Below are 15761 nucleotides of genomic sequence, written 5' to 3'. Positions count from 1 at the left end.
CATGAAATCAGCCCTGACCACCCTGGCAAATGAACTCCTTTGAGGGAGAGATGGGGGAGTGCAACCCTGCTGTTGCTGGATATCTCAGTGGCTTTTGATACCATGGACCATGGCATCCTCCTGGACTGTCTTCATGGGTTTGGAAGTTGGAGGTACTCTTTTATGGTGGCTCCACTCCTACCTGCATGACTGTTACCAGAGAATAGCATTGGGAAGGCTGCATGTCTACATCTTGGCAGTGTAAGCTGCAGGGTACCACAGGGCAGAATTCTGTCCCCAGTGCTATTTAACATCCACGTAAAGCTGTTGGAAGCAACCATCAGGGCACAAGGCATCAGTATGCTGATGATGCTGAGCTCTACTTTTCTATTAAATCTACTCAGGAGATGATTTCTCATATGCCCTACTGTCTCATCTTCTGGTGCAACAACAGAAATTTAGGCATTTGGGTGGCAAATAATGGTCAGTCTCTTCCCTGTGCTCTGAATGTTCCTGAGACTTTTGGAGGGGCTGTGGTTGATGCAGAGATACATGTGCCCACTCAGGAATCCAGGAGTTTTCCATTTTCTCAGGGCAGATCTCACTTTGCAGCAGATGAACTCTTATATGCCCCTACCACATAATCTGGCGCAGTTCTTAACAATTTCAACAGCATTGCAGGGGGGTGGAATAGATGGTCGATGGGGGCCTTTCCAACTTTGCAGTTCTATGAGATGTGGTGGGGAGTTGATGTCCAGTATTTTCCTTGTTATCTGGATAGTACTACTGTTTCTACCCTTATGTGTATTTGCTAGCAGGAACCAAAAATAGCTACTTTGTGGTCTTGTCTAAAACTCCTTCATCTTTTGCTGGCAAGTGGGACGGGGCAATGTCCATAGTACGTTGTACAAGTTGGAAAAAAGTTTCATAACTATGTGAAATGTGCATTGGTAGTTTTGAGTATCCTCACTTAAGAAAGAAATGTTTGACTTCCCCCATCTTTGACAAATGTAAAACATTTATTTAAACAGGTAACAAAAGACTTGAAACAATATGACAATAAGATTATTGAATGCAAGTTTGAAAACAATAGCTGGGTCTTCATGAGACAACGGATAGACAAAAGCTTTCCAAATGCCTACAACACTGCAATGGGTGAGTGCAATAATTGGTCCAATATCTCAGCATTTTATGTCTGCCCTGCTTCAGTAAGGACATCTTTTCAAGGACTTTATACTCAGCAAAATTGCTTTAATAGCATCAATGTTTTAATGACACTGGTTAAAATTTGAGTTCACAACTTGAGTCTGAATTGCGACTGCTTTAAAATAACAATTTTGTCTAGCGTGGACTGACAAAGCATATTCACAATGTTGTGTTGTGTTCCATTGATACACAGAGAAAAGGTAGCTTGGCACATGAATGTACTATATAAGCTGAACTTGTGGAACAAAAATCCTTGATAATTTCAGTTCTATTCAAAATGGCGCAATCATTGTTCACCAGATGGAAGAAGACTAAATTAGGAGGAGAAATTGTAATTTTCAGATCCCAAAATAGTATGCAAACAATAGAGAATAAAACAAATGAAGGCTGCAGGGGTGGGGGGAGTATGTCCTTTATGAGACTGTGACATACTCTAATTCTCCTTCAGATAATAAAAGGACATTATGAAAAGTGCAAGGCAGCAGCTTTCATTCACAAGGCAAATATAAGAATTTTAAAATTAATGCAAGTTTGTGTGATATAGGTATTTTAACTATTATTCTTTGTGTCAGACAAACTACTGGACACAAATTTATTAACTCCTCAGTAATGGATTTTAGCTCTGCACATTTCAGATACTGTTGAAACTACTGAAAAATTCCTGTGGGATAGCCATGTTAGTCTGTTGTAGCCAAAACAGGAAGTGTCTTCTGGCATCAAAAAAGGCTAACAATTCCATTGTGACATAAGCCTTTGCAGGCTAGAGCCCACTGATATTTACTCACATCTACAGTGTCACGTATACAGTGATACCTCTAGTTTTGGACTCAATCCGTTCTGGGGTGCCGTTCGCACCCTGAAAAGTCCGTAACTAGAGTGCCGCTTCTGCACATGCGCGCAGTGCGATAGAGCGCTTCTGTGCATATGCGAAGCACACAGAACGCTTCTGCACATGCACGCATGGCGAAACCTGGAAGTATACACTTCCAGATTTGCTGCGTTCGCAAGCTGAAAAGACGCAACATGAACCTAATGCAACACGAGGTATGACTGTACAAACAGGTGAGAGAGTTGGTAATTGCTGGGGCCAAAAGCCATAAGAATGACACAACCCATTCATAACAGCAGTTGCACTCTTTTTCTTGCTATGCCAATTTCACACCTGAAGAGATGCCATTTCTTTAATGAGAAGGATACTTCCAATTAATTAATTCTGACCTAAAATTTTGATTCAGGTCACTGATTTGGGAGTTCTTATGACCCCTACTCTCGAGGCAATTTCAGGAGGCACAAGGGGGAAATGGGAAAGCCCTGTTGCACAAGCAGAAGCCCTTGTTTGTTAGGTGAATGATATCCTTTGTGTTTACATTTTCATAAAGCAGATACAGAGTTCAACCGTAAGTCCTCATCTCGCCTTTTTGTGGTTTACCATAGCAAATCATACTGCAGGGCCAGGAAACTAGAATGATGGGCAGATCATACCTGACTGACGATAGGAAGATGTGGAGCAGAGTGGAAGATCCTCTCCCACATCTGAGTCCCTGCCATCCCGGGTAGAAGTGTATGTGGGGGGGGGGGGTAGGCTTTTGTGCCTTTTTTGCTGTTATTGCTCCAGGCATAGGTGGATCAGCAGATTGAAAAGCCTCCAATGCACCAAAATGTTTTCTACTGGCGATTGATTGTGGCAGAACCACTGGTGGTAGTTTATTGGCTGCCATGCTGGAACCAGTGGGGCTCCTCTCTACCAGTGTCACCTGACAGAACAACATAGTGGGGGGGGGGCAAAATGAGGGCTCAGGGAGGGCATTGCCCGCTGCTACTGGAATGAAGAATTTGGTCTTCCTCAGGAGACCAGCATTGCATTATTTGCCCATTTCTCAAAGTTCTGTTCTTTTTGCCAGCCTGGAATTTGAATTACAGATACTGCGATATATGTAGTAATCAGTCTTATGGATCATATCCAACAAAGTTGTCCAGTTCATGCAAGGACTTCACTGCATCCTCCCTTCCTTTGTGCACCCTCCAGATTTGTTCTGGTGGTCTTTCAACCCTCCAGAGCAGATTTGGGGGACTCACGAGCTGGAGTTGTGTTGTGTAAGTGGGATGACTTCATTGGATACAACCCTGTGTAATTGAGGGAGTGTGATTCACTCCATAATATGACAACTTTGTGACATTTCTGTTTATCATGAAATATTTGGATCAGCACTGCTTTTAGGGTACTTCCATACTGTACATGTAATGTTTATAACTTACTACAGAAGTCATTTGCAAAAAAAAGCCAGATTCAAAATATGGGTTATAAAGCTGGCCTGTTTCTTTTAAACGATAGTTCCTGATTTATGTGTAATGACCAGAATCAGAAAACAGAAAGCCAAATTCTGGTTTGTACAATCACTTGGCTGAGAGGGGAACAGGAGTGCTACTCCTGCACTCCCTGAGGTTTAAATCACATAATATCCTGGCTTAATATTATGTGTGGACCGTGCCAATGGCTTACTGCTTAGGAGGGATGCCCTAAATTGACTAGCTATATTCAACTTAGGAAAAGTTGGCTTTAACCCATGACTATTCAAATGTGTTATTATCACATAGTTATTTGACTGTGTTTCTCTCCCCGCACCCCCAACAGCTGTGTGTAATAGCATACGACATCCAGTGACAAAGGAAATCCTTTTCGACTTCATTGAAAAATGTACAGCAGCAGCTCCAGGACAGACCCGCAAGCATCACCTGGATCCTGACACTGAACTCATGCCACCGCCACCTCCTAAAAGACCACGGCCGTGATTTAAAGACTGAGAGGATACCGTGTTGTTTACAGTTCTACAAAACGATGTGTGTGGGACATTTGCAAAAAGTTATTGTAAACATCCTGTAAATACTTATGTGCATTTTTTTTGGAATGCCACATCATGGACTCAGATTTGTTTTGTACTTGACAAGTTGAATATTGCTTTGTGGAAACTGAGAACAGATTTAATCCAAAGGGTTAGATGAAAAAAAAAAGTGTAGAATCAATGGAAAGCCACCTTGTTTGATAGGTACCTTTCAAATCTAACGTTTTATACTAGTAAACTGGAACTGTGAAGCCATGACAAAGCGGCCCTTTTCTTTTTCCAAGTGGTGTTGCAAAGAGTGTGATGTTGCCTCTAACCAGTTAAGATTTGTTGCTTTGTTTTATTTAGCATAGTTCTCTTATGTTTCTTAGGCTCATGTTTAAAGACAAACGGCAGCAAATGTTCATGCAGTGTACTCTTTAAAATAAAAGTTTATCAGGTTTCATTAATTTTTTTTAGAAAAAAAACCCCATTTTTATATTAAAGAAGTAACACAAGTTGTGTAAATCCTTTTGGATAGGTATTGGGTTTTGTTTTTTGTTTAGTCTGAAGAACCACATTCATCTGTTAACGCTCTTTTTAATATCACATTTTAGGTTTTATGCTTTGGTAGGCACAATCAATCCTCCATATGAAAAGGCAAAGCTTAATTTCTGTACAGCAGCTGTAAATGGATTATGTCAAAAGATGTTCATCATGTTGATGTGTACGCTAACCACGTTAATGACACTGCAATAATTCTGTGGAGAAAATGTTGGGGGAAATTCCAGGAGATGCTTGAGGAGATGAATAGAAGTGAAGTGTGGTTTCCCTTCCAGGGAAATGGCCTCTTAGAAACTTTAATAGAAAAGGGTAAAGTTTTGTTGCTGAAAGTAGCATTAGGAACCCCCACACCTCCTATTTTTAAAGCATGAGCCATGTTAGGTACCAAACTAGAGCAGTCTTCTTCCCTAGCCTAGTGGCCTTCAGTGGTTTTGACTTCAGTCCCCCCCCCAGCCCCCAGCTAGTCTCACATATATGGGGGGCACTAGGTTGGCAAATGCTGGTTATGAGCATTCTCATCCAGTGATTGTAGTTTAAAAATATGAATTAAACAGTTTTCCTGGTTTTTGCTGATGTATAGCAAATTTATTAGTTATTCCATCACTACAGAGAAGCCACATTATTTAGACCTTGAGCAATTATTACATGTTTAAGATCTAGGAACAAATGTAATAGCATTTCACAAGCTGACTGTAAAATAAGCCATTTAGTATTTTGATTGTTTATACTTATTGATATGTATAAGTCACTTAGGCATTCAGCTAGCTACTGATCTGCGAAAACTTTATTTGTTATGTATTGATAACCAAATGGTGTTTATATTAGGAAATATTTAAAAGTTTTAATATTTCCCTCCCCTGTTTTTATACATGAAAATGCATTTTATGCTTTGTTCAGTAGCCATTTTGAAACCTGTCTATTAAAATGTTACATTTATCTTTCTGGGCACTGAACAGATAAAATAAGTTTATTCTTCTTGAGAAGTTGAAATTTGACCAAAAATTATTTTACTTACATATATTCCCGTTCACCTATAGAAGATAGCTGCCACTTAAGCAGTAGTTTCCCATCAGCCTTATAAATAGATGTGAAAAGCTATGCAATCACTTTGCACTCATGGATAAAATGTAAGTTTCTAAATGGATAAAATTGTTTTGCCCTAGATTTAAAGCTCTGTCGTGCAGGTACAGCATAACATGATTTCTAGTGCCATTTGGACACTTATGGTAATAGCAACCTTTCAGCTATGTTGCAAATAATACGTGTAAATTTTAAATATCTATTACTAATATTTATCCTGTCTTTCAGTATTCTAGCATGCTGTAACAGCTGGTTATGACTTAAATGCTTCTAGATCCATAGCTTCGTACCAGTATTTATTATTTTCATAAATTATGCCCATTGCTTGTGTCCTCATTCACATTATTAATGGTTATATTGAATTAATGAGATTTCCATTTCACTTGTACAAATGCATTTTGCCTTTTAAATTTGCTCTCACCCTTGCATTTGTGGGTCGGGGGAGCTGAATAGATGCTTCACATTTTCTTTCCAAAGGCTGAAAGCCTTGACTTAGCTATGAAAGAACAAGAGGCTTCCATGAGAAACAGATGAAAGAATAATCCTAAACACAATTTCAGTTGGACCAGCTTGCCTTAATCAGTGCAAGGCCTCCATTTGTCTGAGACCGAAGTCAGCAGCAGCAGAAAAAGTTGACTGGACCACATAAAAGGAAGCTTGAGTGGGGTGGTTTTTTAAAAATAAAGTAATGCAGAACATTTGCCTTCAATGACATTCCAGGAAAATGTCATTACATTCTGCTGCAAAATATATTTTAAATATTTGAGGGAAGTCAGTTATCTAAAATAATGGTAGTTCAGTTTAAGGGGGGAAATAGATCTCATTTACAAATGGGGGCACTTTTTTTTGTTAAGCTTCACGGCTGGGTGGGGTCAAGAAGGGGATGCCAGAGCCCAAGGCATTTATACTACGTTCCATCTTAAGGCAGAGCTTTCTCTGAAATGAAATTATTACTTAATTTATTCCAATCATTTTCAAGCCTGCTGATTTGTGTACATGTACAACATAATCTAGAAAAACTGAACAGCAAGCAGTAAGATGAAATAATTCAATTCTCTGCAAGAATAATGGTAGAAATAATGGCTGCTTAAATGGATAAAATGAACCAAGCAAATCTGTAGCCACAGACTATATTCCAAAAAGGAATTTGCATTGGCAGAGCTCATTTTCAGATACAATTGCAGAAAAGAGGCTGAAGGGAGCTGACAGATCCCAGCTGATAAAATTGCCTCCTGCTAGACAAAAATGAGGAATAAATTAAGTTGCCTGATTAAAGGAAAAGATAAAAAAAAAACCAGGCCCATTCTTAGTGATGACCAGTCATCAGTGTCATGTATAGCGGTTGGCAGGATGGCAATGAAACTTTTCAGTTAGCTTTTCTGTGACTACTGGAGAGAAAAATGGTAGTTATATTGAGAAATCCTATGAAGGATAGGAAGAGCCAGATGCATCTGTAAAGGCTCTTGGAAGGAAAAGAAAGAAGGCTGGGAAGAAACTCAAAGGCAGAGTCTCTTCGTTAGGGTTTCAGCTCATTTTGTGCCCCAGGAGATTATTTTATTTTGTAATGAGAGCAGTCACCCTGTCTATACATTTTTTATACTGGTTTGGCTCCTACGCTGAAAAGCAAGCCTGGCATGTGACTCCATTGTGAGTGCTGTACCCAGTCAAATCTGCATGTTTGAATCGGCCACGAGCCAACCATACTGAAGTGGGAGCGATTTCACTCAGAACAGACAACTAAACTGAGTTCCGGCAATTCTCAGGTGGGCACCATTGCCATTATAAGAGAACAATGGAGTGTTCATTGTGAGTTCCAGCACCTCTTTTTCTGGAAAAATAGCGCAGGCCATTACACATGCACAGAGTACCACTGTCTCCTCTAAAACACCATCAACATCACTAAAAAAAGAAATATCAAATTCTTCTCTGCATATCTAAGGACAGGAAAGAGCTTCCATGTAAGAGGGCTCAATCATGATTTTCAGACAAGATTGACTCCACACCTCTTACTTAGAAATTATGGTAAGTCGTACCAAATGATGTGTACATTTTAGAATTCATTTATTGTTGCTAAAAAGCTAAACATAAATGTTTAAAATGTGATGAAAATGTGCTTCCAGTTGCATGCAGTTTTCCTCACCCCCTCCCAAATCAATCCGGCTTTTCATTATCCAAAATATTTCCCCCCTAAATTAAAAAGATTATGTAGTCCCAAACAACAGACCAAAAACGATTGTTTCATTTGAGTCGGGGCACATCAGAGCACAGCAGAACATATTTGCAATGCATGGCTCAGTCCTGAAAATGTGAAGTGATAATGTCTGCTTATGTGCAGACTTCATCACATCAGACTAATCACAATCAACCTCTATTATGTCTGATATTTGGGAGAATATCTTCCAGGTTTGAAAAAGGATGTGTAGTCATATCCAGACAGGCACAGAGCTGAAGCACTTTGTTTTAGAGCAAGGTAGGGTGGCCATACGCATGGGCATGTCCTCTTTTTCAAAGAGGTGGATTTTTTATATTTTGCAAAACGTCTGGGTTTTTATTTTTATTTTTTGTACTATTTGTACCAGGGTCGCTCTAGGACTCACTGTGGTGAGGCCTCGTGTGGCCTTCCGGGGCTCACTTAGACCTTGAGTTGTTTCCGGTGGCCCCCAGGCCTCACACAGTCTTCCTGGGGTTGCTGGCCTGGTGCGGCCGCCAGGCCTGGTGCGACCTTCCTGGGGCCATTTAGCCTCACATCTTCTGGAGACACACCGTCTTGCGAGCAGGAGGCCGAAGACAGCAAAGGTAAGAGAGGGGAGGGAAGGAGAGAGCAAGGAAGGGGTTAGCAGCAGGGAGGGGGCGACCCATGGAGATGTGAGATGGGGGGGTGCTCTGAATTTTTCTCACAAAATGTTGGGAGGGTATGTCATTTTCAATTTTAGTTACCATTATTAAATATTTCAATACACCTGCACATGCACTATTACTACTATTTTTCTTCCTCACCCCCCTCCTGCCCCACCTACAAATGTATGTCCTCTTTGGAATCGGGCAACCCTAGGTAGAAATAATTGTGTAACAGCATTTTTCTCCATTCAGATGCATTCAATATAAATTTCCTGCTAGGGGAGGGGCTTGCTAGAAGCAGATCCACACACCCTTTCTGGAAATATTGTGGAACTACATGTGGCTCAGATCTACCTTACCTGCTCTATTCCACCCAGCAGCTACAGCAGCTTTTAATAAGTGAATACAGTGGTGCCTCGGGTTAAGTACTTAATTCGTTCCGGAGGTCCGTACTTAACCTGAAACTGTTCTTAACCTGAAGCATCACTTTAGCTAATGGGGCCTCCTGCTGCTGCTGCCGCCGCGCCGCTGGAGCACGATTTCTGTTCTCATCCTGAAGCAAAGTTCTTAACCTGAGGTAATATTTCTGGGTTAGTGGAGTCTGTAACCTGAAGAGTATGTAAGCTGAGGTACCACTGTAAAGTGTTACCTTGGGTTACATGCGCTTCAGTTTACATACTCTTCAGGTTACAGACTCCGCTAACCCAGAAATATAACCTCAGGTTAAGAACTTTGCTTCAGGATGAGAACAGAAATCGTGCAGCAGCGGCGCAATGGCAGCAGGAGGCCCCATTAACTAAAGTGGTGCTTCAGGTTAAGAACAGTTTCACGTTAAGAACAGACCTCTGGAACGAATTAAGTTCTTAACCTGAGGTACCACTGTATAGGGAAATGGCTGGTACAGAATTTGTTGCAACACATACACAGGCCATCTCTCTCTCTCAATTGCTGTTTGCTTAAAACTCAGACACTGGGCTTTAAAAGTGTGGACTGTGCCTGGAAAGCGTGGAAGAAACTATGGATAGGACTTGGGCTACCTGATCAGTCACCTGGTTTTTCTTGCTATAGTTGTACTTTTTGGCTTAGGAGTGGTAGCTAGAGCTGAATGGCCAGAGGACAATAAGATGGACAGAAATGCCTCTGTAAGTTCATGGAAGTATACAATGGGGGGGGGGGGGGCAGGAGAGGTGGTGCGACTGTGAGATTTGAGGAGAATATTTCATTTTCAGTAGGGGGTGGCATTCCCCAGTAATTCCATTAGACCAGCCTCCACTGCATATGAGGTAGATGAAGTGCCATTTATGAAGGCAAGGCTTCAAACCCCTCCCCCCAGCCGGAACTTTCCGGAAGACAGTTCTGGCACCTCTCAGGTGGGCACCATTTCCATTCTAAGAGAAACAAGGGAGGCGTTCATGGTGAGTTCCTGCACCTCTTTTTCTAGAAAAATAGCACTTCTGGAGGCAGGTATGAAAGTTAACATTTCCCCAAATGGAACATGACATAAGGAGATCAACTCAGAACAATAATACACAGAAATGGAATTTAGGATGGCATCCTGGGCACCTATAACAGGAGTTCTTTGTTTTTTTTTGTCCTGGGCAGCGTTATTTTAACTAAACTTTAGTTGTAGGCAGTGGCTGTGAAAAACTGGCTTGTGTTAAAAAGAAGCAAGGGACCCATGGACATGAGCCCATCCCTTCCTTCAAGAGAATAGTGAAGGAAACTAATAGCTCTGATTAGATGACACCACCACCCATTTGGGTGGCAAAGTGAATCCTAGAGAGGGAGAATTATATCCACTGAAAATATGTCAAGTGCTGTAGAAAAGGGAATCTTAAAAATATGGGATACAGAATTTTTCTATATGAATGTGGGATATAGATTTTTTCTCAAATATATAAATATTATATAAACACACAGAGAAAAATAAACCTACATTAAAATTATGAGAAACACAGTTCATTTTGGGATATTGTATTTGAAGTTGGTAATATATTCTGAGTGTGTAGATGGTAAAATTAAAAAGACAGAATTGCCAGAAATGTTGAAGGCTCAAAAATAAAAACGGGCTTGTTCTAAAATGTCTATAGTTACAAAAGAAATTCATATTTATAGAAACTATTCAGGAATTAGCATATTTATATTATTTAATTTATCCCAGACACATTTTTCAGGTGTGCCTACGTGAGGGGAGGCTATGCTATGAGATCTGCTTTTTAAATGTGGCAGATCTATTAAAAATGACAATTGTAGCATGGAGGGAAGTTCTGTGTTTCTAATTGCATGTTCAGTTACAGGAAATGTGAAGAGAGTATTATCCATATGTTGTCTTCAGGAGAATTCAAGATATCTCTAGATACGTATTTATTTTATCTATCCTGTATGCCTATTCAAGTGGATAACCCTATGGCAATTTCAATTATGTTAGACAGTCATAACACAATCTCTCTCTCTCTCTCTCTCTCTTTCTCTCTCTCTCTCTCTCTCTCTCTGTGTGTGTGTGTGTGTGTGTAAGTAGAAAATGTTAAATTATGTTTCAGCATAGAAAGCAAAAGCATGAAATGAAGAGATGTCTAGATAACTGTTGAGGACTACTAAAAGATTGGAATATCTGTGGGCTATATGAGCGGAATTTTGAAGTATTGGGTCTCTGAAGTCAAGTATCTTTTGGAAAATAATAGCCTGGGGAAATTGTAGCATTGCTTCAGATTCATATGCTTTCATTCCCAATGAGATTTGGAAACAATATTTTTCTTTGTCTCTACCGTGTGCTGCAAACCTAGGAACTATAGCAGTATTTTTGCATATAGATCTTTAGATTTTGCTTAATCAAAATGGCTGCTGGGTACTTTAGGGTATGCTAATATTAAATTCCACATAGTCCCTGGGATAGATCATATACACATGATGGATAAGCTGCATTTTCTACCTTAATTGTTACCTCATGCTACTGGGTGCTTCCAGATGGGTGCTGTATTTTTCGCTCCATAAGACACACCTGACCATAAGACGCACCTAGTTTTTAGAGGAGGAAAACAAGAAGAAAAATATTCTGAATCACAGCCTCCTCGGGAGGAGAGCGATCCCCGCAGAGGCTTGGGAGAGAAGCTGCGCACCTGCCAGCCATATGGTTGGTGGAGCGCAGCTTCCATCCTAAGCCTCTGCGAGGATCGCTCTCCTGCGGAGGCTTGGAAGGCTTTCCTTCTCCCCACTTTTTTCTCCCCCTCCCCAAGTAGCACAGGCCCCTTTTCCAGCCGCCTCTTCTCCGTCCCATCCGCCCAAACTCCTCAGGCGACGTCTGCAATTTCTCCCCTTCGCTGCTGCCTCTCCTTTGCCCTCTACCATGACTCTCCACTCGCAGCAACCTACCTCCTCTCCCTTTGCCCCGCTTCTCGGTCCCCCTCCTCTTGGTCCTCTTCCTCCCCTCTTTCGGCAGCTGCCTCTTCTTGCCGTCCTCCAGCCAACATCCCCAGAGCCATCAGGGGAAAGGGGAGTCCGTTGGTAAAAGCCTCTCTCAAAGAGAGCAGCTCGGGAGCGTGAGGCAACGTCGCACAGGCTGCCCACCACTCCCAAACCTTTCAGGGGAAAGGGGAGGCCGCCACCAAACCAGGAGGGCGGGACAATGGCAGGCGTTGCACTCGGGCGATTCAGCTCCAGGGACGACACATTCTCTCCATAAGACACACAGACATTTCACCTTACTTTTATTCTGGGATCGCTACTGCTCTCAAACATGAAAGTTTTTTGCAGCAGCCACACAACATCATTGGCCTAAAAATGCCATTCTAAATTTCCTCCTGTTTAATCTCAATTTACCTGTCTGGGGATAATCCAATACATTCTGTTTAAAAAAACTAAAACATGTTGCCAATGACTATTTGTAATATCCCCCATTCCTTACTTCACAGTTCCCATTTCAGATTGGTGCCCCCATAATTGCTTTTTATAAATGAGCCATAACCATTCACAAATGTGACTCAGAAATGTGCCTAAAGTTGCCTGTACTTTATGTAAATAGATGGATATATCTTACTGGTAAAGCAAAAGTCTGGTTTCAAAAAAAGACATTGGTAAAACTGCCCTATTCCTATGTAAAGTACAGAGAGTGTGTAATCCATAGACATTAAGTAATATGCGCTGGTTGTTGTTTTTTTTTAAAAAAATTAAGGGTTTATTGGGCAGAGTATACTTAACAATTTGAGTCTTTTTCAATTTGGGGAAATGGATTAGCTTAAACGTACTCACATTTGTATATCGAATCCCAACAACATGTTTGGATTCAACTCCTTCTTACATTCCTGTAGCTCCATCTAGATTAATAGCACAGTAAGGTTTTGAGTAAGGTCCAAGTAAAGTAAGCCAATAACTGGACAAGCCTATACATGTGTACTCAAAAAGAAGCCAAACTTAAGTTGAATGGGGCTTACGCCAAGGAAATTGTCCATAGGATTATGGAGTTTCCCCCTCATTCTTCTTGGATGTTCTTCCTATTGTTTCAACTAGTCCCATCTTTCAGGTAACATTGTGAATGCTCATCAGGTACTGTGATCATAGGATAATTTGAAAAGGGAGTTAATGGGAAGAATAAAGAATCTTTTTCTTATGCCTTGGTTGTCACCCTAGGTTGATAACTGTTAGGATATTTCCGTTCCACCTTAAAAGGGAGCAGGCTTTGTGAGTCAGAGTCTGCGCATGTCCTGTTCACAGGATGTTTATGTTTGCTATTGCTTTCGTTTCTCTCTCTGTGTCTGGAGACACTGATGCAGGCAGTCATGTTTTTCTTTGTTCTGACCAACGCTGAATAAACTTGTAAATAATGCTCTCCTGAGTGCGACTTCTGCTGTGTATTATCTGCTGATAGAGAGTGTGCATCGGCTCTAGAATGTTCCGGAGCTCATGTCGCTAATTGCTGATACTGCATGTCTACGGGAGGTCGATGGATCGTCCGGCAGCCGGCTTGGGGGCCATGATGGACTTTATCTCCCTGGCAGTATCCCAACCTGTTAAATGCCTGTATGTCAAGCAGTACACAAGAAGAAACATTTCTGGCATCTGAATTCATGGGGAGGAGGGCAAGGTGCATAGTTCCAAAGCCATTAAGCTCCACAGCCATGTAAAAAAAAGAATAATGACTCAGGACTCTTCATTCCGGCTTTACCTGAGCTTTGTATAGAGAGATGCCTGTCTTTTATTTAATAAACTGTTGTACTTTCATGACACAGAGGCTGTCTGCAAATACCCAAATGTGGTAATGATATTCATAGCTGACTGTTAGATAAGATCAGCCATCACATGGACTTAAAATGCCTTCTCTTTAATTTCGTACAAATAAATAAATAAATAAATAAATAAATTTTATTTATATCCCGCCCTCCCCAGCCGAAGCCGGGCTCAGGGCGGCTAACAACAATCAAATAATCAAAAAATCAAATAATCACACAATCTAAAAATATTTCATTATAAAAATTAATTAAATCAAATTGATGGCAACCAATTAAGCAAAGTTCTGTGCAGGTTGCCAGAGGAGGGAGTCAGGCTGCGCCCTGATCAAAGGCCTGGCGGAACAACTCTGTCTTGCAGGCCCTGCGGAAAGATGTCAAGTCCCGCAGGGCCCTAGTCTCTTGTGACAGAGCATTCCACCAGATTGGAGCCGCAGCCGAGAAGGCCCTGGCTCTAGTTGAGGCCAGCCTAACCTCTCTGAGGCCTGGGACCTTGAGGATGTTATTATTTGCAGACCGTAGGTTTCTCTGTGGGGCATACCAGGAGAGGCGGTCCCGTAGGTACGAGGGTCCTAGGCCGTATAGGGCTTTAAAGGTTAAAACCAGCACCTTAAACCTGATCCTGTACTCCACCGGGAGCCAGTGCAGCTGGTATAGTACCGGATGAATGTGATCTCGCAGCGAAGACCCCATAAGGAGTCTCGCCGCGGCATTCTGCACCCGCTGGAGTTTCTGGGTCAGTCTCAAGGGCAGCCCCACGTAGAGCGAGTTACAATAATCCAGTCTGGAGGTGACCGTCGCATGGATCACAGTGGCTAGGTCAGGGCGAGAGAGATAAGGGGCCAACTGCTTAGCTTGGCGGAGATGAAAAAATGCCGCCTTTGTTATAGCTGTAATCTGCGCCTCCATAGAAAGGGAGGTATCGAAGATTACACCCAAACTCTTAACGGACGGTGCTGGCACTAATTGCACCCCCGCAAGAGATGGGAGTTGCCCCCTCAATCCCATATCGTCCCGACCCAGCCAGAGGACCTCTGTCTTCGAAGGATTTAACTTCAACCGGCTCCCACGTAACCATCCAGCCACAGCTTCCAGACATCTGGTCAGTGTGTCTGGGGCCGAGTCAGGATGGCCATCCATCAACAGATAGAGTTGGGTGTCATCAGCATACTGATGGCAACCCAGCCCAAAACTCCGGACAAGCTGGGCGAGGGGGCGCATAAAGATGTTAAAAAGCATCGGAGAGAGAATCGCACCCTGAGGCACTCCACACACCAAGGAGTGGCGCGATGACAATTCCCCCCCAAGCGCCACCCTCTGTCCCCGACCAGAGAGAAACGAGCGCAGCCATTGAAGGACTGTGCCCTGGATCCCCACGTCGGCAAGGCGGTGGTCCAGGAGTTCGTGATCGACCATGTCAAAGGCTGCTGACAGATCTAGAAGAATCAGCAGCCCCGACCCACCTCGATCCAGCTGCCTGCGGAGATCATCTGTTAGGGCGACCAGAGCCGTCTCGGTCCCATGACCAGCGCGGAAGCCGGACTGGAATGGATCCAAAGCAGATGTTTCATCCAGAAACCTACCAAGCTGTTCAGCAACCGCTCTCTCAATCACCTTACCCAGGAATGGAAGATTCGAGACCGGGCGGTAATTGGATAGATCTGAGGGATCTAATGATGTTTTCTTTAAGAGCGGACGCACCACTGCCTCCTTCAGTTCCCCTGGGAATGTCCCGGTGCCAAGGGACAAATTGATAATATCCCCCAGGGGGGCCCGCACCTCGTCTGGACACGCTCTAATCAGCCATGACGGGCACGGGTCAAGAGGACAGGTGGTGGGCTTTCCAGCTTGGAGGAATCTGTCCACATCGGCTGGAGATATCCGGTCAAAGTGGTCCAATACTGGACCCGAGGACAGTCGAGGGGCCTCCAGTTCCTTTATTGTGTCCAAATTGGCAGGGAGGTCATGGCGGAGCAACAGGACCTTTTCCGCAAAAAAGCTCACAAATGCCTCACAGCTGTGTGTCAGATTGTTATTTAAATTTGGCTGTCCTTCA

At 42.5% G+C, this 15761-nt stretch overlaps 1 protein-coding gene across 3 annotated transcripts in view; it reads left to right on the top strand.

The window, feature by feature from the left end:
- RNGTT (RNA guanylyltransferase and 5'-phosphatase) overlaps window positions 1-5533 on the top strand; it is a 114986-nt gene extending 109453 nt beyond the window's left edge. For all 3 annotated transcript variants that reach the window (XM_080999889.1, XM_080999890.1, XM_080999888.1), the window contains 2 exons: window positions 1011-1134; window positions 3818-5533. In XM_080999889.1, coding sequence (XP_080856015.1) covers window positions 1011-1134; window positions 3818-3975 — 282 coding nt within the window. In that variant the 3' untranslated portion in view covers window positions 3976-5533. The remainder of the gene's footprint in view (window positions 1-1010; window positions 1135-3817) is intronic.
- The last annotated feature ends 10228 nt before the right edge of the window (window positions 5534-15761 follow it).

This window comes from Podarcis pityusensis, assembly GCF_964106645.2.
Source record: "Podarcis pityusensis genome assembly, chromosome: 3".
In the NCBI taxonomy this organism is placed as follows: Eukaryota; Metazoa; Chordata; class Lepidosauria; order Squamata; family Lacertidae; genus Podarcis; species Podarcis pityusensis.
This window is presented reverse-complemented; position numbering and strand designations above follow the sequence as displayed.